General features: G+C 41.5%; 1 protein-coding gene across 1 annotated transcript in view; it reads right to left on the bottom strand.

Moving 5' to 3' along the window:
- LOC126235648 (dynein axonemal heavy chain 3) overlaps positions 1–26,546 on the bottom strand; it is a 1,245,905-nt gene that overhangs the window by 998,259 nt on the left and 221,100 nt on the right. The window contains exon 15 of the mRNA XM_049944362.1: positions 7,395–7,594. Within this exon, the coding sequence (XP_049800319.1) occupies positions 7,395–7,594 (200 nt within the window). The remainder of the gene's footprint in view (positions 1–7,394; positions 7,595–26,546) is intronic.

Genomic DNA, 26,546 nt, shown 5'->3' with positions numbered 1-26,546 from the left:
TGGTTTAGTTGTTCTAGTCTATATGTGTGTGGACTAGGTTTGGAGGGTTGCCTATCCGTGAAGGCCTTTGTGAAGCCTTCAGCATAATTGGTAAGGGAGTTCTCTTCACTGCAGGTACATCATCCAGGGGTGCCTAGGCTGTATGGCAGGAATTTTTTGGTGTGAAAGGGATGGCATTCATCATATTGCAGGCATTGTTGGTGGTTAACGGATTTAATGTGGACAGAGGTGTAGATGGAGCCATCAATGAGGTGCAGGTTAAAGTCCAAGAAGGTGGCACATTACGTGGAGGAGGACCAGGTGAAGCGAATGAGAGAAAAGGGGTTGAGGTTATGGTGAAACCACCAACACTACTTGCAAAATATTTTGTTCTTAGATAATTATATGAGCATTCTGATACTGAACTGTGTTGCTCATATTTCTTTTTATACAGGGTGACTCCACTGCCACAACTAGTGTTGTTTCTTGCAACCCACAGTGCTATATCTGGCCTTCAGAAACCACACGCGAAATTTTCATATTCTCTCGCTTTCTACGTACAAACTATTAGTCCCACAGAAAAAGTGAATAGCCTTTTTGTAGGAAATTTAATTTAGTCAAATTTTCTACTGTGATACAATTTTATCACAAATTTTGCACTGTGATAGGTGGGAGTCTCACAAACAACATATTAGAAATTATGACTGGTGGGGACTGAATGTGGGAGTGGGGGTGTATTTGAAGGACACTTGTACGTTTTTCTTGAATAAATTGAAAACTATTGTCTTAGCAAAAACATATATACCAACAAAAAATTTTACTACACTCAATTTCTACAAAAATGTCCTGTTCGTTTTCTCTGTAAAACTAACAATTTGTGTGTAGCAACCAAGGGAATATGAAAATCTGGCACACGGTTTTTGTAGGTCATCAGAAGGCAAGTGGATCACTCTATACAATCTACTAGCAAACCCGGCAGGGTTTCACAATGGCTTAATACGCATGGGAATTGCACACATATCCTAATCTCCTTCTCTCCCCTCTCTCTGTTTGTCTCCTCTTCCCCTCTCTTTGTCCATCTCCTCCTCTTCCTCTCCTCTCTTAATTCGTCTCCTCCACCGCCCCCCTCTCATTGCCCATCTGCTCTTCCCCCCCTCCCCCCCCCCTGTCTCTCTCCATCTCCTCCTCAATCCTCTCTGCCCAACTCCTCCTTCCCCTTCTCTCTGTGCATTTTCTCCCCCTCCCCCTCTCTATCCTTATACACTTCCTCTCTCACCCCCCTATCTGACCTTGAGCTTCTTTTTATTGTAGTTGCCTACAAAACCTCGACTGGGAAATGTCACTTAAAATGAATGGGTCAACCTGTTGGGAGTAATTAATGTAAGGGGTATAAGAGAGACTTCTCCAGCTGCTGGATTCATTGAGGATAGTAGCTTCATCGACAGTATTTCCCATAGTTTTAATCTGTGAATGGGTATGATTGCAAAGTTTCTGACATTCAGATTCCACAGTAGTATTCTTACCACAAATCTCGACAAGCCATTAATACAACATTCCTCTTTGCCCTTGAAACTGATTGTGATGAAGGAAATGAAACAGTGCACTGTTGCATATACAATTTCTGGTTTAAGTTATGTACAAGGAGAAAGAACATATGTGGAGGAACAAATTTCTATTGCCCATTTTCACAGCACAGCATTTTATTTCTTGCAGTATGTTTTAACAGAACATCTGTACACTGTTGTTTAAAAAAATCAGTAGCCTACGACCATCTCAATGCTAACACAGTATCACGTAACAACATAAAATGAAACATTCGCTCACAATTTCTGCTAACAATGTTCCTCCTTTATATATTAAATATACATTCATATAATACATATATTTAAAAATATATATAGTCAATGTCTATCTCAATGTTTAATAGCATCATGTAAGTTTTCAAGGTTTTTAGTAAGAACTAACACTACACCCACCACAACCAGTCCACCTGCCACAAATTAGAGTTGGCACTTTCAGTTGACCGCTACCATGCAGGGGCATATGCATGTGTATGTATTTGTGCATGTGTATGTGTTCATGTATTTTACTCTAGCTCATCAAAGGATAACTCCAAAAGCTAAAAAGTTTTCCTCTTCTTGTGTGTGCCTATTGACAACCCAACACTTCTGATTTTCGGTTAGTATAATCTTCTTCAATCTTAAATTATTTACATTCTCTAGAAATAAGGTATTAAATCAGTCTCAATTTGGATTTTGAAGGAGCCCCTCCATATAAAAGTCATTTTTCAGTTCACAAATCAGATTACAAGACATTTAAATGGCCATTTTTGCAAACTTGTATTTTCTGTTAATTGTCAGAAACATATGACTATGCAGCTCATAATATTCTCCTAAAGCATCTCAAATATTACAGTATCAGATATCTTGGTAGTAAATGGTTTCCATCACTTGTAACTAAAAGGTAACAGAGTATGACACTATGAAACCCAGGGAGTGTACACTACTTTCAGAATGGACAGTGACCACTACAGATGTACCAGGAAGCAATAAAAGGTCTGTTTTTGTTCTTTTTATGCATGCAAATGATCGGCCACCATATATCCAAAGAACTGGAACAGTTCACTTACATGACAAAAAAAGTATTATTTTAAGAAACCTGATGCACAAACTTCAATATTTAAAAAAAACATAAATAAAATTTTCTTGACAATTAATAACTGGTTCTCTGCAACTGGGATGTTGCTGAACTTAGATACAACACAACAGGTTAAAATCTGTACTTCTGAAGGGGTGACCACGCCATTTTTAGAAATAATGCATGGAGTAAGTCAATAAGTGAAAGAGAATATTCAAAAGTCTTACACATTTATACTGACAGTTACAAACATTCATAAAAAATCTAAACTCTACAATATTTATCTTACAGATAAATCAGATTCTGGAGATGAAAATGTCTTATATTCCCAACTTTCAGTCACGGCATCATACCCTGGGTTACTCATCATTGAGGAAGACAGTTTTGTTGGACAGACTGCCATCGAGCTTCTTGGATGAGGGCGAGCCATAATCATCATAATTTATGACCATGAAACTGGGAGATTGTGTTAACCTTCCTCTACATATTTTCCCTTCAATGCAACATATCTTCCCAATGGTGGATGACTCAGTGGAAACTTCGGTTGTAGAGGTAAGCAGTTTGACAGTTCAGGAAACATTCAAATGATCTCATCATCATCATTCTGGAAATGGCTGTCATGTAAGAAGTTACTGAGTGCCATGGCAGCAGGATACAGAGAGCAGCTGTGTCACTGTCCTGTGCAAAATGTGTCTGAGCATTGTCGTGAAGCAAAAATACCCTTCCTGTGACACTTTGACTTCATAGTCTCCCACGACTGGGTCAACAGATTTCTGTAGTATACTCCTGTAACAGTTTGTTCCTTATGAAAAAGAAATCTGTTTGCACCACACTATATTAGTCTCAAACATATTCAGCTTCAGCTTCATATTCCCTGATGACAGTCAGATCTTTGACTTTTTCGGCAGTGGTGAATCCATATGTCCATTGCTCACTTTGCTCCTTTGCCTCAAGATCTACATCCACAGGGATGCTCTGCAAAACATACTTAACCCTTTGTGACGATGTGGTTTCATTTGAAGCCACCCATGATATTTTGATTTTGTGGCTAGAGCACAGTGGCTGCATTCGTAACCATGCTTCTGGACATAGATGGTGTTGCCATCTAGTGATGAAAATTTGAACTACATCAATATTTCTCACGTGGTTGCAGTTAGCGATTCAAGTATATGTGCCATTATTGTTTGTGGTGTGCTGGTTCTCTTTTTCTTGATTTGTGATTGAATTTGTCTTTGAAATGTAAGTTTCACACATGGAACAAAATTCATAATACTTTCTTATATCAGTACATGTTATATGTATTGCAACAATAATAAAAATCATGTACTTTTTCCTTATTTACTCTGGTGGTTTCGTTTGGAACCACTGCGGCTGCAGGGGTAGTATTAGAAGCTTATCTTTTTTTCTTTTTTTTTTTTCAGTTTCGCAAATTGTTTTCTTGCAAATTAAAGGATGAGGAAGTTCTGGAGTGTCTTTTAGAAGAAATTGCTTCTGATGTGGACTCTGAGATTGACAGTACCAGTGATAATGAAAGTGATATTTTTGCTGAAGACAGTGATCTTGATTCACAAGTGCCAAGACCAGTGATATATAATGTTGTTTCTGAAAGTGAAAGTGATAATCGTTCTGAAAATGATAGTGATTACAGCTTCAGTTCTGACGATAACGTGCCACTAATAAGGTCTGTGAATTTTACATGGCCAAGGGATGACAGTACAATACATTCTGTCGATTTTTTAGAGGAAGTTGGTGTCAAAGGAAAACTGAAAACTGAAGGTGAAGGTATGCTGCCAGTTGATTTATTTTTATATCTATTTGGGGACAATATGCTGGAACACACAGTATTCTAGACTAATCTCCATGTGACTCAGAAAGGCAAGAATTACAGACCTCTTGAAAAAGATGAACTCAAGCTGTTTTTGGCTATAAATGTTCTAATGGGTATCAAACAACCTTGCGCATATCATGATTGCTGGTCATCACACAAAAAACTCAGAGATCAGTACATTTCTTCACTTATATCATTGAAAAGATTCAGTTGGATTTTTTCTCATATACATTTAAATGACAATGCCCTTATGCCACAAAAAGGGAATAAATATTATGACAAATTGTATAAAATTCGGCCACTAATAAATCAGTTATGTTATGCTCCAAATAAGGAGCCATCTGTTGACGAATGCATTGTGAAATTCAAAGCGCAAATTTCATTCAAACAGTATATGCCTCAAAAGCCCATCAAGAGGGGGTACAAAATATGGGTCAGAGCTGACAAAACGGGATGTTTCTGCGATTTTTAGGTATATACTGGGAAATCAGATGGTGCAGTGAAAAATGTTTGGGAGAGAGGATTGTAAGAGATTTGTGTAAAGGCTTAGAAGGCAAAGGATATCACATATATTTTGACAATTTTTTTACTAGTGTTCCACTTTTGCAGGAACTAAAACTTGATGGTATCCTAGCCTGTAGTACCATTAGAGCCCACAGAAAAGGACTTCCTTCTCTGAAACCGGACAAAGAGTTGTGAAGAGGAGAAAGAGACTGGTCAGTTCGTTCTGATTGGACTGCATGCATGAAATGGAAAGATAAACATGTTGTCACATTACTACCAAAAATTGACTCACCTGAACTTTGAAAGAAGTCGGTAGGAAAGAAAAGGATGGCACAATTACAAAAATACCTTGCCCACAGATAGTGAAATCTTATAATTCCAACATTGGATGTGTCGATAAAGCGGACATGATGAATAATTTCTATGCAATTGACAGAAAATCTAGATGCTGGTGGCTCAGTCTGTTTTGGTATAGTCGGCCGGAGTTGCTGAGCGGTTCTAGGCGCTACAGTCGGGAACCGCGTGACCGGTATGATCGCAGGTTCGAATCCTGCCTCGGGCATGGATGTGTGTGGTGTCCTTAGGTTAGTTAGGTTTAAGTAGTTCTAAGTTCTAGGGGACTGATGACCTCAGAAGTTAAGTCCCATAATGCTCAGAGCCATATGAACCATTTTGTTTTGGTATATGATTTATATTTCTATTGGAAATGTATTTATATTGTTTCGACTAACCAAGCCGAACGAAAAGAAAAAGCTAAAGGAATTTCAGCGGTGTGTTTTAACTGGCCTTGTAGGATCCACTGTTTTCAAAGACAGTCCTGGCCACCCAAGCGCATGATCTGAACCATGCACCAAAAAGTGTAAAACTGTTGTTCCAGTGGAAAAACGTATAACAGAATGGCACACCGAGGCAATGTGTACACTGCAGCACAAAAAGTAATCCACATAGAAGCAGATGGACAAGTTCTTCCTGCCAAGTTGCTTTGTGTTTATCAGCAGAAAGGAACTGTTTTGTGTCCTATCACGGAAAGTAATGAAGTTTATGGTGGTGGTCTCATTTGAAGCCACCGCATTTAGCGTGCAGTGGTTTCATTTGAAACCACCCTGTACCTGTTGTAATACCGCACAAAAAAATTTTTTTTTACGTTTATCCATAGTATTGTATGAGTTATATCCTGCTGTTGTTGTGGTCTTCAGTCCTGAGACTGGTTTGATGCAGCTCTCCTAATAAAACAAAAAAAAGTTTAAAAAATTATTTTATTTATTTTGCGTCTGAAAGGGTTAAGTGCCTGGAAGAGGGGCTATTGGGGGAGGAGGGGAGGGGGAGGGGGATCACAGTGATACACCCTGCAGTTGTCAACAGTGATTGAGCACTTAAGGAAGTCATCTAGACTGGCCTGATGCAGCCGCAAAATTTCCACTGCTGGCTCAGCTGGACCGGCTCTTCAACTGGGTGTGAGCAGACATGGAACCTGGAAGGTGACGACCAATGTTGAGTTTGAAATTCCATGTGAGATATTGAATAACTAATCCGAGACCGATTTTAACCACTTCAACTGTGATATGAGCATTAGGGCCTGCTCTTCTCTTCAAATGGTTAGTTTTTCACAAACAGATAGTCTGCTACTTTGCTCTCTTCATTCAGATTCATTTTATCACAATGGAAACATCTGTGCCTCCTGACCAATATGTCTTAAGATCATACCCTTCCACCAATGCAGAATGTATTTTTGTTATGTTGTGCCCCACCAGATTAAAAATAATCACAACCCAATACTCCACTTTATCAGTTATGTGCACCATTTTAATCTCAGTCTTCTAGCAGTGTGCTACAATATGCTGATCACTTATGAAAGCCACCAACAAGTAGCCGTGTCTTTCATCTATCTACATTCTGAAAAGTGGAGACTGGAAGATAACTTCAGTAATCATGTCTCCAGAACAGAATTAATTACAATTTCGAAGAAATTTACCAGACCTCTTGACCCAGCCTCTTAGAAGTAACTAGACCATCATTAAGTGACAAGAATGCTTACTTGTACCTTTACTGGAGAAAGATCTTTGCATATCCTGATTCCCACAATAGATGAGTTCCTCTTGTCCCAAAGGCTGAGTGACCTGGCCCTCTTTTATAACTTTTCCCAAGCTAATCCATTTTCCTCCTTTACGAAAGAAAAGAACTGAGTAGAATAGTTTTTTGTACTTTTATATGTGTCTAGCAGCAGCACCCATCATTTCATATCCTGAAGTTAGTTCTGGCTAGTCATTCTGAATCCTCATATTTTTAAGGTCATCTCAAGTCAGTTTTCCTTTTGATACAAATATCTGAGCAACATTACTATTGTCAAGTAGCATCTGGTAGTTGTTGCCTTTTAATTATAGTATAGTTTGTCCAGCCAAGTTTCTGGTATGTAGTATAATGCACAAAAGTTGCTATTTGCACGTACCTGTATGGAATGGCCTCAAATTCTATGTCATCCCACTCCTCTTTCATCTTCTGTAAATTGTTTTCAAGAGAAAATTCTTTGGTAGCAGCAACCCCTATCTCTTCAAGTTTCTCCACATGCTTCAGAAGGCCAACATCGATCATGTCTGACAATGAAGTTTCTTCAGTTGGTCTCAGAGGAATGCCAACAATGTCACTCATCTGTGTAAAAAAGTCATTGATTTTTAATGAATATAATATTCCAGCAATCTATTAGCCTCTGGTCACACAAATATAACAATCATTTTCAACATCTTAGCAAGTTACCATCAGATGATCTGTTTAGAGGGAAAGAAAAAGGGAGGATAGTAAAATATTAGAAAACTAAATTATAAAATCAAAATTACTTCCGTACACAACTACACACATCTGAATACGCTACATAAAAAATTGTGAAACTACAACTGAATCGGTCAGGACAGGTGATCACAACATGCAATCATCCACACTTCCCGTTACATCGGTTCCTTATTGTTGAAAAATAATCAAAGTGGACCCAGCAAAGAAATAGTAAAGTCAACTCAAATTTATTGATGGAATGAAATGTCTGTCAGATACAGTCAAGTATGTATTTTCTTCTTTCTCATATGTATATCTAAGCCAAGTAAGGATGACACCTGTCTTTCACATGTAGAAGATGTTGCTATTGGGATGGCTCGCCAAAGTAATATAGCTCATTGTGGTGCAGATATGAAATCTCTATAGACTGCACCATTCCAAAATGAAAGAGCATTGAATTTCTTGGGTCTGATATGTAACAAATACTAATGGCAAATGTACTTTGAACAGTTGGCTGAGTTACGGGAATTTTACTTTAAATGAAAGAAGAATATAAAAATTATGTTTCTGTTTATGTGTTAAGTATAACTGAGAATTGCAGGCAAAGAAGTCCAAAGTTGCAGTCATAAAAAACAAACATATCGTGTGAAATACTGTTATGTGAGTAAACACTCACAATTATGTAAGGACAGAAAGAAGAAAAGAGCAACACGCCACACTCTGGCTGTCAGCTATGGCAGAGTGCAGTACTGGACAACCTGTCACAGCAGATCCTTGTATGGAGTATTTCTCACTCATCATGGGAGAGTGGCTTCTTTAATTACACACACCCAGAAGCTGTTACTGTGGGCCACAATAGAGGTTTCATCAAATTTAATCCAGTGACTGTCTTGCACAACATGCTCAGCCAAAGCCAATTTTTTGAAGCAGTGTGAACTATCGAGTTTCTCGTGCTCCTTCCTGCAATGTCCTACAGAGCACGCTAATTGCTCAAAATAAGATATGCTACATTTGTAACAGCGTCTCGTGGAACCCAGCTGTTCTGACGTGCCGTATCTTTAACTGGTCTCAGTAATTGCCTAATTTCTATCAGATTTGATTTTGTATTTTTTCAATGTGTGGCTTATCTTGGCCAACACAGAGCCACAGAATGGCAAAAAGGAAAGTTTCTTTTCATATTTCTTGTTGGTGGTCTTAGTGTGATTCTCGTTTGAGATCACTTCTTTAATTTGGTGAACATTATAGCCATTGTTCCTGAAGACCTCGGATAGATGGCTCAGGTAACTGACATTGGATATTATTCTCACACAATGTACTGACGTTTGTAGCCCCGTGCACTTCTCTGCACGGTGGTGATGACTGACAGCACAGAAGCAAACACGGGTCTGCAGAGATTTCCTGTAGGAGCCGTGACCGAGGCACCCATTTCATATGCAACACACGAGGAAGTCGAAGACGAGCATTTGTCATCTTTTTCTACTTCCGTAGTGAACTGACACGTTCCGAGAACTCGTCAAGTTCTTCACATCCGTGGCGCCAAATGACAGACGTGCCTTTAACGTATCACAAGAAATAACTACATTTAAATGATGCTATGCCTGAGGCAATATTCTTGAATTTCTCCATGAAGAGGTTTCCGACTGCTGGAGCTAATGGACTTCCCATCACATCGCCTTATGTCAGGCTGTAATACTGGTCATTGTACAGATGGTGACATAAGGGTGTGCCTCATAGCTCCACTGTGTCACTTCCAAAGAAACGTGATACTAGGTCCAAAGAGTCTTTTATAAGCATATTTGTAAACAATGTCACCATATCAGAACTGACCGTAACATCACTCTCACTTAGTCGTCGACTGTTAATACAGCTGATAAAATTCACTGAGTTCTTAATATGATGCTTGCAGTGAACCACATGCAGAGCAAGGAGATGGACAAGTACTTCACAAGCTTATAAGTTGAAACGTTCTGTATGTTATGATATAGTCGTGGATAAATTTCCAGTCACTATTAATCAATAATACTGACCTCTTATGTTTGAACTGCAAAGTCGGAATAACCGTATATATTTTTGTTAAAGCAGATGTAATCTCCTTCTACAACTTCTTATGTGCTGGAGTCTCAAAAGGTATCTTGCAAATCTCAACTTTCCAATGAATGATTCAGAGGCCTTCTACATTAGTATAAATATACTGGTCCATTCATAACAATATAACACCTCATAAAACCATTTATGCCAAATGAGTCATATCATTAGATATACTCAATACAAATTCATTCATTCTGTCTCAGGACGGTATTGTTATTGTCACAGCATTTGTTCTTACGCATTGAGCACCATATCTACAAGGACTGACCCAATGACATGACATAAACTGCCCAATGAGCAGGTACCATGAGGTGTAGTAAGAGTGCCATGATCGTGCTGGTTTCCAGATATATGCTGCATCCATCCAATTCCTAATTACTTGCATGGAAGGAAAACAAACTTCCAAACAACATATTATACTAAACTCATTACTTAAATAAATGTAGTAGGAAAGTTCTTGTAGCATGAAAATACTTTAGGATTAAAAAAGGCCACACACCAAAAAGCAGAAGCACTGGATTAAATGCTGATAAGCACACAGAAAAGAAGGAAAACTTCCTAGTTTTTGGAGTTATCCTTTGACGAGCTAGGGTACGTACACACACACACACACACACACACACACACACACACACACACACACACACACACACACACACACAACACCTATGTTTATCCGGACATCGGCATGTATATGTAAGTGTGTGTGTGTGTGTGTGTGTGTGTGTGTGTGTGTGTGTGTGTGTTTGTTTATTCTAGCTCATCAAAGAATAACTCCAAAACTTAGCAAGTTTTCCTTGTTTTGTGTGTGCCTATCAACAACTCAATGCTTCTGCTTTTTGGTGTGTGATCTCCTAAAGTAGTTTCAATACTTAAATACAACTTCGTTGGTGGCAATCATCATTTGTTAGTCCAGTATATGTTTGCACAACACAATATTTCACCAAAGTGATAGATTACACTATAATGTCGATGAACAAATGTTGGATATGATGAAGCAGAATGGCATCCATTATTGTGGATCTTTGGTAGAGTGTAATCAGTAGGTGCTCTAGGTGCCTGAGGGAGAAGATTCTGGACCACACTATATTCCAGTGAGCTGTACTTATGAAGCTCTGATGCCGTTTTTATTATGCTCAATGCTGGCTCACACTGAAGCTGTGAGGGAGTATCTTCATCCAGAGGTGAGCAAACCTTCATATCATAATCCAATTATTTCACACAGATGGATGTCTCACAGAGAAGGTGCGAAGTTACGACCTTTCTTAAGTGCTGAGATGACACTTTTGTCTATGTCTTTCACTGTCAAGTTGATGATGGAGTACCCTTCCTCAATGTCATTGCCCACCACAAATGAAATGGAAGTCATGGCCTCAGCATCTACAGAACACCTATGTCCACCAGTCTCTATTTGCACACCATCAGCCATCATCATCAGGGACAAACTTTGGTAATAGGTGCCAGAACAATATCAGATGCCAATAACCTGCCCCATAAGCTAAGCCACCCACCAGGAACAACAGCTACAACATTCACCAAATAAACAAAGACATCTAAAGCAAGAATCACAAAAAGACTACCAATGAAGAACAGAAGAAGGAACTCGGTATTTTGCTGTTCTGTTGTTCCACATCAGACAAGATAAGCCACCTGCTAAAACAACATAAAATTAACAAATATCCAACAATTACTGTGATCAGCTAAAAATGCAGCATATCTCAGAACACTTGGTGTCTATAAGATATCTCATGAATATGGTCAGTCTTAAGCCAGACAAACAATGAGCACTGCAGGACAATGCAGGAAGGGCTACGAGACATTTTACTGTCTATTGCCTACCAAGAAAATTGGCTTTAGCTTGGTATGCTCCGGAAAATGATCAGTGAATCAAATCTGATGAAACCTCTGTTGTGGAATTCACTAATAACGTCTGAAAGGCCTGCAGCTCGATGATGCACAGGGTGTAGTGACTGTGAGGTTGAAGCAGGTGCAGAAAATGCTGAGTCAATGTAACCCCAAATATGGCAATGCTATGAGCACCAGTGCTGTCACAGTTGCAGCCAGAGTATACATGAGCAGGAGCCCATTTGCAACCATTCACTTGACAATGGTCATGGAGTGCTTCGTTGAAAGCTTGTGCCATTTTAATCACTTGATACAGCTAGAAATCCAAGAACATTTTACTGAATGTAATCACCAAGACATTCTGCATTCTTATAGGGGAATGATATACTGGAACAAAAATGTACAAGAATGTACAGTTATCCATGAGTTCACACCATCCAGCAGAAAACTCTAAAAAAACAGGAGAGGAATTTAAGAAAAACCTGTGAGGATCCAGAAAGGAAAGATCTAAAAAAGAGGTTAAAAAGACAAGGAGTAACAAGATGCTATGGGTTTTCTGTCGACTTACTAGACAAAGTTTCATTGACTGCAGGGAAAAATTTCACAAATAGTTTTCAAAATTTAAACATGTAGGAAGACGCAATACATGAAAGTCACAGATCAAGTAAACAGAGTAAGACACATGTACACTTTAACAGTCAATTCATAACCGAGTCCAAGTCTTGCGGCCACTGGCTGGCTGGCCGCTTAAGTGGCGCTGCTGCTGCACGGCTGGCAGACAGCGCCGCACGTAGAGGACGTGCGTAACTGCGCAGCGGCACTTTGAAAGATTGGTGAGTCACAACACTTTTACCCCCTTTGAATTTTTTGCACAGGTCTTGATGGAGGTGGCCTGTAGATTACTAACGTCGATAGGTGTTGTTTGACTGGCTGTAAAGTCTGGAGGAGGAGGCTTCCTGTACACATGGAAGTGTCCTCGATGATAACGGGTCGAGATGACAGGAGACGTGGGGGTCGAATCTGCTGGGGCCCCGTGCACCAATCTGACCGTTGCGACAAATCCGGTTGTTATAACAGGAGACGTGGGCGATGTGTCTGCATCTCTAGGAGAAGGAGGCGAGTAGAGTTGCTCCGACAGATGGTGGTCATCTGGTTCCTGCATGGGCACGTCTCCTGGTGGCGTCAGTTCTTGTGCTGGCACCGATATGATGGTGACAGGACTGCGTTGTGAGCAATGAGAGATTCCAGTATCCCGAGCGTCAGGTAGAGGTGAAGGTGGTGTAGCGTTGCCGGCACACGAGGCCGAAGCTGGTCAGAATGACGCACTGCAACACCCGTGTCTGTCTAGATTTCATATAGGTGTCGGCCACAGTGTCATAAGATGCGGCCAGGACTCCATTTTGGCCGCCTGCCATATCCCCGTACCCGTACAAGTTCGTCGGTGGTGAACCGGCCAAGTGAAGGCACCTGCGGCCGTGAGGTGGAAGGCTACAGAAGATGAAGTAGCGTGCAGGGCTGTCGGCTACGTAAGAGCTCAGCCAGGCTGTGGTCGTCCATGGGGGTGAAATGGTAAGAAGCCAGAAATTGGAGAAGCGCATCATCAGCAGAAGAAGTCAGGAGTTTCCTCATCTGAGCCTTAAATGTGCGGACCAGTCGTTCAGCCTCACTGTTTGACTGTGGATGGAATGGAGGGGCTGTGACATGCATGATGCCGTGACGGGCACAAAAATCCGCAAAATCGGAAGAGGCAAATTGTGGACAAGCGTAGAGGGAAGGCCTTCCAAAGAGAAAATGTGAGCTAGAGCATTGGTGGTTGTCGCGGTGGTAGGCGACGTGCAACGGACAATGAAAGGAAAGTTGAGTAGGCATCAATTACGAGAAGCCAATAAGTACCTAAAATAGGTCCCGCGAAGTCAGCATGAATACGCTCCCAGGGATTCTCAGGCAAAGGCCACAGTGACAAAGATGACTTCGGGGCGGTGGCCTGTGACGCACGAGGGCCGCAGGCAGTGACCATGTGTGCGATTTCAGAGTCGATGCCGGGGCAGTACACATGACAGCGCACCAGAGATTTTGTGCAAGAGACACCCCAGTGCCCTTGCTGAAGGAGGTGCAAGACCAAAGCATGCAAAGATGCAGGTACCACAACACGCGGCGAAGCATTTTCAGTGGAAAGGAGGATAACACCATCCCTAGCCATGATGCGGTAATGCAAAGCATAGTAGTTCCACAACGGATCATAAGTCTTAGTGGACTGACGATCTGGCCAACCCTTCTGAATATAGCGTAAAACCCGGGAGAGGGTAGGGTCAGAACCCGTAGCAGCCGCCAGCCGGTCCCCGGTGATGGGCAACCCGTCCACAACCCGCTGCTCGGCAACATTCAGGTGGAAACACCAAAGTTCGTCCCTATCGAATGCAAGATCAGGACCCATGGGAAGGCGAGACAGTGCATCAGTATTGGCATGTTGAGCCGTTGGCCGGAAATGAATCTCATAATTGAAACGAGACAAGTAAAGAGCCCAACGCTGGAGGCGGTGTGCAGCCTTGTCAGGAAGTGACGTTGATGGATGAAACAAGGAAACAAGTGGTTTGTGATCCATAACAAGATGAAATTTGGATCCATAGAGAAAAACACCAAACTTATGAAGAGCATAAATAATGGCCAAAGCTTCTTTTTCAATTTGAGACTATTTTCGTTGGGCATCCGTGAGCGTTTTGGAGACGTTTTGGCGGACCAGTGAAAAGGCACGTTTTTATGCAACAGGCAATGCAACGGCTGAGCCACTGAAGCAGCAGATTGTAAAAACTTGTGATAGTATGCTATTTTCCCCAAGAAGGCCTGCAGTTCCTTAACAAATGTAGGGCGAGGAAGGGCATCGATCGCAGCGACAGTTTGCTGAAGCGGACGAATACCATCCCGAGAGAGCTGAAACCCCAATTACGTGATAGATGCCTGAAAAAATTTTGATTTCTGAAGATTACACATAAAACTGGCAGTCCGTAAGACATGAAAAAGTGTGTGGAGATTTTGAAGATGTTCGTCAGTGGTGGCGCCAGTGACAAGAATGCCGTCCTGGTAATTTATACACCCAGGGACAGTGAGCAATAATTGTTCCAAGAATCACTGAAAGAGAGCAGGGGTGCTGGCAACCCTGAATGGAAATCATTGGTATTGATAGTGGCCGAAAGGCATGTTAAGGACCAGAACCTGCCAGGAAGCAGCATTGAGAGGAAGCTGATGATAAGCTTCTGACAGGTCAATTTTAGAAAAATACTGGCCTCCAGCAAGTTTAGTGAACAGTTCTTCAGGTCAAGGCATATGGTAACTGTCCATAAGGCATTGAGCATTTACAGTGGCTTTGAAATCACCACAGAGACGAATATCACCATTTGGCTTAGCAACGACAATGGCAGGAGAGGACCACTCACTGGAAGTGACAGGAAGCAAGATCCCCGAAGCAGTGAGACGATCCAGCTCCCATTTGACCTGATAACGAAGGGCCACAGGAATGGGCTGAGCCCGAAAAACTTAGGCCGAGCAGTGGGTTTGAGCGTGATATGAGCTACAAAGTCATTTGCACGGCCTAACCCAAGAGAAAAAAGGGACAAAAATGTCGTCAACAAGGAATCCAATTGAGCAAAAGGAATAGCATCAGAGACGATATTGACAGAGTTATCTATGGAGAACCCAAAAACGCGAAAGGCATCGCAACCAAAAAGATTCTCCGCGTTGCTATGGTCGACCACAAATATGGGAACAGTACGAACGACAGATTTGTAAGATACTTCAGCATCAAATTGTCCCAAGACAGAAATCTTCAGTTTATTGTAAGTCTGTAATTGCCTAGTGACAGGTGGCAGGATTGGAGAATCCAACTGAAGATAAGTCTGAGAATTGATGATAGTGGCAGCAGAACCAGTATCCATCTGCATGCGAACATCTCGACCAAGTATTTGGACAGTGAGGAATAACTTCCCTGAAAGGGAAGAAATACAAATTTTGACAGACAACACAGAATCAGAATCAGCGTCATGTCCATGAACATCATGTATGTGGTCGGATTTGCAAACGGATGACACATGACCCTTTTTTTGCATTTGAGACACACGGCCCAACATTGTGGACAATCTTCTCATGAATGTTTCGTAAAACACCGCAGATATGAAGGAAGTTGCCATGGGTTTTATGCAGTTTCTTAGAGGTTTGTTTACGGTTAGGCTGAGGCTGCGCTTGGGAGCGTACTGCGGCCACATCGGCCGGCGGAGAAATGCCACATGCTTCGTCAACATAGCACAGAGGTTATATTTCCCCGACATCGCCCCATGCCTCTATTTGTGCCCCAGCAGTGCGAGAAATTTCAAAAGACTGAGCGATGGATAGGACTTCATCTAGAGTCAGATTTGCCAACTGAAGGGCACGTTGCCTAACTTCTTTGTCGCGCACCGATCGGATAATAGCATCCCGTACCATGGAATCGGCATAGGATTCTTTGTGAACTTCAGTAACAAATTGACACTTTCTACTGAGGCCGTGAAGTTCAGCAGCCCAAGTGCGATTGGATTGATTCGGTCGTTTTTGACAATGATAAAAGGCAAGACGAGAGGGTACCACATGCGTTTGCTTTTGAAAATAGACGGACAGAAGTGGGCACATTTCAGCAAAGGACAAAGATGCAGGATCTTTCAAGGAGCCAATTGCGGCAACAACCGATACATTTGAGGTGAAATCCATGAATGAATAGAGACTTAGATGTTTGTTCGTCTGCGACATGAAATGCCAAGAAGTGCTGTCAAAGACGTTTTTCGTAATCAGACCAGTCTTCCACCATCTCGTCATAAGGAGGAAAAGTAGGTAGAGACAACGATGAGAGACACCCCGCATTTGATGCCACAACGAAATCACGAATCGCATTTGTGAGAAGCGTTTGCTGTTCGATGAGACCTTGCAATAGTTGCTCTAAAGTAGCCATGGAAACATGTGGGCCAACGAGGGAAAGGAAAAATCACTACCTCATCGCCAATTGTTATAACTTCAAGTTGGACAAATATATTTCAAGGAAGACGCAATACATGAAAGTCACAGATCAAGTAAACAGAGTAAGATGTGTGTACACTTTAACAGTCAAATCATAACTGAGTCCAAGTCTAGCGGCCACTGGCTGGCTGGCCACTTATGTGGTGCTGCTGCTGCATGGCTGGCAGACAGCGTCGCATGTAGAAGATGCGTGTAACTGCGCGACAGCACTTTGAAAGATTGGCAAGTCACAACAGTTGATCAACTGTTAATGAACTGCTAACATTCATAAAAGGTGTGGATACCTTAAATACTAATTGTAAACAATAAAACAATGAAATGTTCTGTATGTAATAACAACAACATGGAAAGGATAGTCCCCTACTCATCAATCAAGGGTAGGTATCACATTGCAGACAGGCATGATGAGAAAGACCGCTAAAATATTAAGCTTCTGGACAAACTCCTTCTTCCAAAATGGAAAGCACACACACATTCACATAAGCACAAACACACTCACATGACCACTGTCTCTGAATGCTGGGAAGCATCTGAAACTGTGTCTAACATGAGAAGCAATATGCTGGGGTGGGTGGTGGTGGCAAGGGGTGGCATGTGTAGGGAGGGGAACGATTAGTAGGATAGAGGTGGTGGAAGTTGCTGGGCTTCATGTGCGCGCATGTAGGGACATTTTGGATAAAGGGAGGGCTGCTAGTTGCTGCATTGGGTGTCTATGCTGAGGTGAAGGAGGGGGGCAGGAAGGGAAGCAGGAGGCGAAAGGGAGGGGCAAAGCAGAGAAGGAAAAAGACTAGTAGGGGCATTGGTGGAATAGAAGGCACACGTAGTGCCGCAAGGAGAGCAGTGATGGTGATAGGTGGATTGAGGACAGAGGGGATTACAAGAGTTGTCTCGTGACTCAGTGCCACACAGGACTGGAGCAACCAAATCACATTCTCCACCAGGGATTTGACTGTCTCTTTTTGCACCCTGAAATGAGGACTATCCTCCCCACTATCCTCTTCACCCCTCCCACAGTGGTATTCAGTTGCCCATTGAACTTATATAAAATACTTGCCTTTAACTGTGCTACTTTTTACATGGGCATGATAGAAGCAGTCTGTCTGCATGAGCCAACTATCAAGTTTTGGACAAGAATCATCTGGACAACCCAGTTTCTGAACATGCTGCTCAACACAGTGTGCTACACTTCAACAACTTCCCCACGCTGTCGGGATCCTTCCTACTGAAACCTGATTTTCTGACTTGCACTGATGGGAACTCTCCCTACAACATATCATTCGTTCCCAAAATACTCTCGTTCTTGACTTTTGCTAGTCCCTGTTTTTGCTCACTTTTTCCTCTTCGCTGCTCCCAATCCGGCACTATGCGTGCCTTCTATTCCACCAATGCTCCCACCAATCTTTTACTCTTCCTTTAGTCTCCCACTGCATAGTCTTTCAACATTTATCAACACTGCACCTAGTACTAGCCGCATCCTGTCCCCACCACATCCCTGCATGCTCCCACAGGCATCTCAGCACGTTTCCCCACTCCTCTCCTTCTATTCCTCACTCTCCTCGTGCTCAGCCTCCTCCTTACCACCACCATCCACCCGAGCAAATTGTTGCTCACCTTAGACACTGTCTCAATTTGGATCCAGCACCCAGAGACAATGGATATGCATGTGTGAATTATTCTTGTGTGTGTGTGCATGTGTGTGTGTGGGTGGGTGTGTTTTCTACTTTAAAAGAAGGACTCTGTCTAAAAGCTCAATATCGTAGCAGTCTTTTTCATTGTGCCTGTCTGCAATTCAGTGCCTCCTCTATATGGTAAATAGCAACTAACCCACTCCACAAAGTCACAACACTAACATGAAACACAACAGTTTGCTACTCACTGCATAAGGAAAAGCACTGAGTGATAAATAGGCACAGTTAAATTGCATTTAAAAGTAAAACTTCTGGACAAAGTCATTCTTCAGATGTGGAAAAACACACACAAATGTAATCTGCAGGCATTAAGAACTGTCAGCAGTAAAAAAACAATCTCCGCAGGGGTGAGTATTGGGGTACCAGTGTGTGTGAGGCTGGATTGGGAGCAGGGAAGAGGTTAGAGAGGTGGAGGACAATAAGTAGCAAACATTGAGGCCATGGTTATTATGGAAACAAAGAATTTGAGGATGGTGTCTGAGAAAGAATTGCATCCGGCTCTTTCACAGGAATGTGAGTCAAGGGGCAGGGGTTGGGAGTACAGGTAGAATGGGAATGGATAAAGATATTGCTTAGTTTGGGTGGAAAGCAGGATACCAATGTAGGAGGGGTGGGAGGTGGTGCGTAGGATACTTACCATTTCAGGGCTGAATGAGACTTACTCCAAGTGCTGGAGGAGGATATGATTCAGTTTCTCCAGTCCTGGTTGGTAATTAGTCATGACAGGGAACTCCTCTGTGTCCGGACAGTGGGTGTGTGTGGAGGATGATGGGTGACTTGAGAGACAAAGCACAAGTGATCTGTTTCCGGATATAACAGGAGTGTAATCTCAATCTGTGAAACCCTCGGTGAGACCCAAGATATATTTGGAAATGAGTTGCTCATCACTTCAGATGTGACAACTGTGATGACTAGGCTGTGCAGAAGAGACTTCTTGGTGTGGAATGGGTGGCAACTGTTCAAGCGGAGGTAGTGTTGGTGGTTGGTAGGTTCTGCGAGGATGGAGGTACCGATATAACCATCCATGAGGTGGATTTCGACACAGAGGAAGGTAGCTTGTTGTGCTAAGGAGTACCAGGTCAAGTGAATGGAGGAGAAACTGTTGAGGTGTCGGAGAAATGTGAATAGGGTGTCCTCACCTTTGATCCAGGCGTGTACTATCAGCAGAAGTACAGTGAAGCGACTTTGGAGACAATAGAGATAGTTCATGTCTTTTATCACCAAAGAAAGAGCACTGGAAGGTAACAGAAGTTTGTATTGGAAGAATTCACGCAGTTAAATTGATGACTTCACTGTGGAAAAGCAATTTTCAACAGTAACAGCTGTATCAAAATAAGTTGAAGACTGAAGTGAAAGACTTTCTTGATACGATTGGAACAACCCAATGGCAACACTATTTGAAAACTGGGTTCAGATAATAAAAGTTCAACAAAAAAACGTGTGCTTATAGAAAAGTAGGAAAAGAAATAAGTTCTTGAGGCAAATAAGACCCTTGCCAAACAACAAACAAACTATTTAGTACACTGATGAGAGTTAGTGTGGTGCAAATCATTCCAGAAGGTATGGATAGCATAAAGAAATATGTTTTATGCACCAGAAAATGTAAATGAATATCTCAAACAAAGTATTTGAGAGTGGAATGCCTGGAAAGGAACAACTCAATTTCCATCCAGGAGTGGATCTTTAGATCAGGTTCAATACAACATGATGATAAATCCAGTATCATAAAATCCATATGTGAAATGGAGGACAGCAGGTCCAATACAATATGATGATAAATCCAGTATCATAAAATCCATATGTGGAACGGAGGACAGATTCTATCACTGAATGGATGGAAAGCTTATGTCACATCATATGAGGAATTTACTAATGCAAGCCTACTGGCACATGCACCACCATACTTCAGGTCACAAAACTATCTTTTGGAAAGTATATTGAACTCAGTAGACAAGGAAAGTAAACTTCTATGGTTCCCTGTGGTATACTGCAAATACAACACCATTGAAATTATCTGGGCCTTTGTCAAAAATGAGGTAGGAAAGGGAACAATAATTTTCAAAGAAATGATACTTCACATTTGTGTCATTCAGCTCAAAGTGTCTGGAGGAATTCAGGAAGTCATGTGCACAAATTTTAAAACAGATACACACAAAGAGGAGATGGTCTTTAAATGGCAATAGAACCATTGCTCATCGGAGTAGATGACTGGTATAGCAACAGCAATACCTCAAACAACTGCAAAAGCCATTAAGATAGGTTTTTTTTTCATTCACCATTCTATCCTGCAAAACTTATTCAAGCTAACCTTTTTTTTTTTTTTTTTTTTTTTTTTTTTTTTTTTTTTTTTTTTTTTTTTTTTTTTAATTTACTGTTCAAACATACAGTAACTTACATTGCTCATTTATTGGGTGCTCTTCATAAATTGAGTGTTGAATTGCAATTTACCATTTTATTGTCCCCCACTTCCAACCATTGAAAGCAGAACTGTTGTATAGTAATGCTACCAGGAGAATGCAGTAAGTAACGCAAAAATGTGGAATTTGCTGTCTGGCATCATGGAATACGCCAACTGCGGCTTCTATAGTTTCATAAAGTCCTGATAGGTGGCAATGATATATGTAGCCTTCAAAATGGTACCTGTAACAGAGTTACATTACAAGGAGAGAGCTGTCATTGAGTTTCTTTTGGCAGAAAACCAGAGCATCAGAGATATTCATAGGTGCTTGCAGAATATCTATAGAAACCTGGCAGTGAACATATGCCTAGTGTTCTTGGACAAAAGCCTATCATCATCACAAGGTCACGCTAACCAGACCAATCTCTCATGTGCCAGTCAGTCACACAGAGCTGTAACTATTGCAATGCTGGAACATGCAGACACTCTCATTTGAGGTGATCAATGGATCACAGTCAAACATCTCACTGCTCAACTGGACATCTCTGTTCGTAGTGCTAACATACTTGTCCATCAGTTGGGGTACTTAAAGCTGAGTCCTCACTGGCTTCCTTGCCACCAAATAGAAGGCCTTTAACTGCAACAAAGGACAATCTGTGTGGAATTGCTTGCACATTATTAGGTTAATCGTGGCAATTTTTTGTTGAACATTGTCTCAGGCAGTGAAACACTGGTTGATCACTTTGAACCAAAAACAAATGGCAATGTGTGGAGTGACACCGTATCACCTATCCTCTGAAGAAAAACGTCAAAGAAGCACCCTCAACTGGTAAAGTCATAGGGAGGTCTTCTGGAACTCTAAAAGAGTTTTTCTATTTGATGACCTCTCTCATGGTGCAACAATCAACTCTGAAGTGTACAGTGCTACACTCAGCAAACTGATGAAAAGAATTCAGCATGTTCACTGTCACAAGAATGAAAACAAACTTTTCCTTCTCCATGACAATTAAAGGTGTCACACAAGTCCGAACAAACGAGAGGAGCACATAAAACTTCATCGGTCTGTTCTTCATCACCCATCCCACAGCCATATCTCGCTCCTTCCGACTTCCGTCTGTTCGGTCCGATGAAAGATGCACTGCACGGGAAGTGGAATACGTATGATGGAGAGTTATTGATGCAGCAAAACACTGGCTCTGATGTTGACCAATAGTCGTGCTATGTGGGCAAACAGGCCCTCCCAGTAAGATGGTGTAAGACTGTCACATTTTAGCCAGAAGGAGGGGAATAATCTGGTTTACTGGAATCCTAAATAAAACCAACCTGGTTTCAGAAAAAAAGTGTTGCTTTACTTGCTGAATGCTCCTTGTACTACAAGGCTGGGGAACAGGTGCTTATCACATGTTACAACAATGGCAGCATGATGGTATGATAGCTACACTCCACCACAACCTTGCAATTTCTTAACATATTCTTAACTGACAAACACAGTAAGGATTCCTTAGAGATGACATACAATGAAACCAACAGAAGTCCAAGATTTAGAGCCAGGCTTTCTCACCGCAGTAGCTACAGTGGTAAACTCCCCCACAGGGTCTTCCCTGTCAGCACTCCAGACCTACATGCAACTCCTGTTCTGCTTAGTACTGCAGCACAGTCCTTTACCCATCTGTGCTTTGCTTTTCTCATTTTCTGCCCACCATCCAGTCCCCATCACATTCCCGTCCCTTACTCGTACCTACTTCTTTTACCGTCTAGCGCCGAGGAAGCCAGCTGTAAGATAAATAGTTCGCTTTTAATTACTTTTATGTTTGACTAATGAAATAGTTATTATATTTTTTTGTGTTCTAAGCATTAGTAAATTATCAAGTGACATGACTGATTATCTTAAAATATATAAAAGCAGTCAAATCTCACTGACTTAGTGATGTAAGTTGCAACGTATTCATGAAGAAATGCTTTTAATGTGGGTGTAATTGCAGCTTACTTCTTTGAAAGCAAGAGATAAACACACCATTCATGCATGAGAAACATATATTTCTGTTGTTGTCTATTGCTTTTTTGGTAGGCACTTCCCTGGACACACAATAATTTTGTGTTGAATATAATGATGTTATATCTCAGCTCCTGAGACTGTTTTAGGATACGGTGTTTTATTTAATAACTGTTTAGTAACCCAATCAGCTGATCGGCAGAGAGACACATTCCATTACGGTATGTGATCGAGAATAGAAGTGTACAGATCATTAATACCATTTAAGACAATATTATTTTCCTTTGCTATTGAGACAAATGTGTTAAAAGTACTGAAGAGAAGAGACTGTAATTTTCCTCAAGGATGCAATACAGTGGTGAAAAGATATTTAAACAAGCTCCATTTTAAAGATGGTGCATTTCCAACATACGTGCAAGACATCTGTAGGCCCTTCGAACAATCAATTCGTGATAGCTGACAAATCTGCATCACGGTCTTACAATACATCGGGAGGTGTTTTTAACAACGACTGAAGTACTCTGCTGCCCAGCTATGAACTGTCGAACTAAATGATAACTACATTGCACTGGATCAGTTTACAAAGCTTCTATGTAAAGTTGCAAATAATGCCAGCAATTTACTGATGACCGGCAGAGATCCCCAGCTGCTCCTATACGTGAGATCGTCAAGCTCTATTAATTACTGTCTCACAATTCTCACAAGGGGCTATGAATTTTCAGTGACATACAGGAAGGAGTCTGAGAACCTACCCTGTCAGTAAATAATGTAATTTCAAGGAGCCTGCATATCAGTTAACTTCATAATTACTTCATCTGATTATTTTCTTCAGGTGTAGGAGTAGTAAAGCAAGTAACAAGAGTTAATCTGCCTGGCCACATTTGAATTAAAATTAAAGGTAATATTATAATGATTCACACATTCTTACACTCCACTCAACTTTGTAATATACAAATATGTTTGTAAATTTAATTATTTTTCTTTTAGAAGCAAATCTGTTGAAGATTTGTGCCATTTGTGGCTCAGTTGTAACAACAATAGGGAAATTAGTTTCTTCTGTAATGGAAAACAGTTTTATTTCTTTTGGCACTTTATTACAATGTGCGCATGGTGTTCCCTTCAGATAATGTTGTGATTTATTTGGTACATTAGATAGTATAGGTATTACACACCATAAAAGTATCCTATGTTCCACATTCACTAATTTCACTGGAAGCATAGCAAAGAAAATATTGAAATATATTCCTAAATGGAAGTTATCAGTAATGGTATACCTAAAGCAACATATGAAAATTTGTGCCAGACTGGGACTCAAACCCGGATTTCCCACTTATTACGAGTGGTCATCTTGCCACTTAAAGAGTACCAGAACATGTTCCATGGACTGACTCAAACTTCCATATGTCACACATCTGCCTATTTCTTCTTGTAGATTATTAATTAATTCAACCACACTTGCACAACCATGCAGGTTGTTTGGATGATGAACTAGAGATGTTTCATGCTGTTACCTTGAGTTGTTGCACACAATCTGTCAACCACAATAAGTACACGTCAGTTTACATTGTAAGTAATTCCCAATCACCATTCTAGAAGTTAATTACTTGTGTGGTCCTGCTATGCAGTTCCACATGACCATTTTCTCAGACTTCCTCACTGTGTTGCAACATATGGGTGCTGGAAGAGAGCTGTTATCTGTCCAAGCTACTACATGATGTAAACAGCTTAGTGGTATACTTCTGTATTTTACACCACTGGTTTTGATATACAGCTTCAATTCCAAATGAATAGGTAAACAGATATCATAGCTCATGACAGACTATTTAAAATGGATCTGTGTCATGCTGTGACTCACTGAAAGTGAGTGACACTTCACAAAAAGATATTTCACTTTTTTCTGCTCACTCACATTCTTGCAAGTGTCTTTCTCCTATTTGATCTCCACACAAGTAATTAACTTATAGAATGGTGACTGGGAATTACTTACAAGGTGAACTGATGTGTACTTATTGTGGTTGACAGATTGTGTGCAACAACTCAAGGTAACAGCATGAAACATCTCAAGTTCATCATCTAAAAAACCTGCATGATAATCACAAGATTAATTAATTTAACCATCTAAAAACTGATCCCAACCTTATAATCCTACCTGCTGACAAAGGGTCTAACACTGTGGTCTTGAACCACATGCACTAACTGGCAGAAGGACCCTGCCGGTGGTTAGATTCATCCACCTACAAACCCTGTCACAGTAACCCCATTCCAGAAATCCAGCAGGACCTCCAGTCTCCCCTAAAATCCTTAGGCCCATCCCAGAACCTCTACCAGAGTCCATCTTTCTCCTCACCCCTACCACTCCCCGCATTCCTACCTTCTACATATACTGTCACTTCTCCTTTGAAGGCATTACCTACAAACAAATCCAGGATACAGTGCAGGCACACACATGGCACCATCTTAGGGCAACCTATTCGTGGACCATTCAGAGGAATCCTTCCTACACACCCAAAATCCTAAACCCCTCACCTGGTTCAGATGCACTGATGACATCTTTGTGATCTGGATCAAGGCTGAGGACACCCTGTCCTCATTTCCAGCACCTGAACACTTTCTCCCTCGTTCACCTCATTTGGTACAACCCAACCTAATGAGATACCTTCCTCAAAGTTGATCTCTGCCTCACCTCAAAGATGGCTACATCAGTACCTCTGTCCGTATCAAACCTACCAACAAGCAGCAATACTTGGAGCAACTGAATTACATTCTCCACCTGTGTTTTGACTACCACTTATCATGCCCTGCAGTGACAAATGTCCTATGCACACTCCCTACTCTCCCCCCCCCCCCCCCCCCTCACCGTGGTATTCCACCGTCCACTGAACATACACAATATCTTCGTTCATCACTACATAACCCCTGCTCCCAGTCCCTTGCTTCAGGCTCATAGCCCTGGAGTAGACCTAGGTGCAAGACCTGTCCCATATATCCTCCCTCCACCACCTACCCAAGTCCAGTCACAAACATCAATTATCCCTCGCCCTCCTCGCCACAGCCTTTCCTTCCCCTCCTCCCACCGGATGGCTCTCCCCTCACGCACTGCTGCTCGTAGTCTGGCTTCACCTGTGTTTGAGTTGCATTTCTACGTGTATGTGTGTGTGTGTTTGTGTAATAGAAAGAAACATTCCACATGGGAAAAATATATTAAAAAACAAAGATGCTGTGAATTACCAAACGAGAAAGCGCTGGTAGATACACACAATAAAAAACACACAAACACACACACAAATTTCAAGCTTTCACAACTCACGGTTGCTTCATCAGGAAAGAGGAAAGGAGAGGGAAAGACGAAAGGATGTGAATTTTAAGGGAGGGGGTAAGGAGTCATTCCAATCCCGGGAGCGGAAAGACATATCCATCCGCACATATACAGATACAGGCAGACATATGTAAAGGCCTTTAGATATGTCTGCCTATGTCTGTATATGTGCAGATGGATATGTGTGTGTGTGTGCGAGTGTAGACCTGTCCCTTTTTCCCCCTAAGGTAAGTCTTTCCGCTCCCGGGATTGGAATGACTCCTTACCCTCTCCCTTAAAACCCACATCCTTTTGTCTTTCCCTCTCCTTCGCTCTTTCCTGATGAAGCAACCGTGGGTTGCGAAAGCTTGAAATTTGTGTGTGTGTTTTTTATTGTGTCTATCTACCAGCGCTTTCTCGTTTGGTAATTCACAGCATTTTTGTTAAGGCATTGTTAGCTGAAAGCTTATTGTGTGACAGTCTTTTTGTTG

Source organism: Schistocerca nitens, chromosome 2 (genome assembly GCF_023898315.1).
Source record: "Schistocerca nitens isolate TAMUIC-IGC-003100 chromosome 2, iqSchNite1.1, whole genome shotgun sequence".
NCBI lineage: Eukaryota > Metazoa > Arthropoda > Insecta > Orthoptera > Acrididae > Schistocerca > Schistocerca nitens.
The sequence above is the reverse complement of the archived record's forward strand: the minus strand, read 5'-3'. Positions and strand labels throughout refer to the sequence as shown.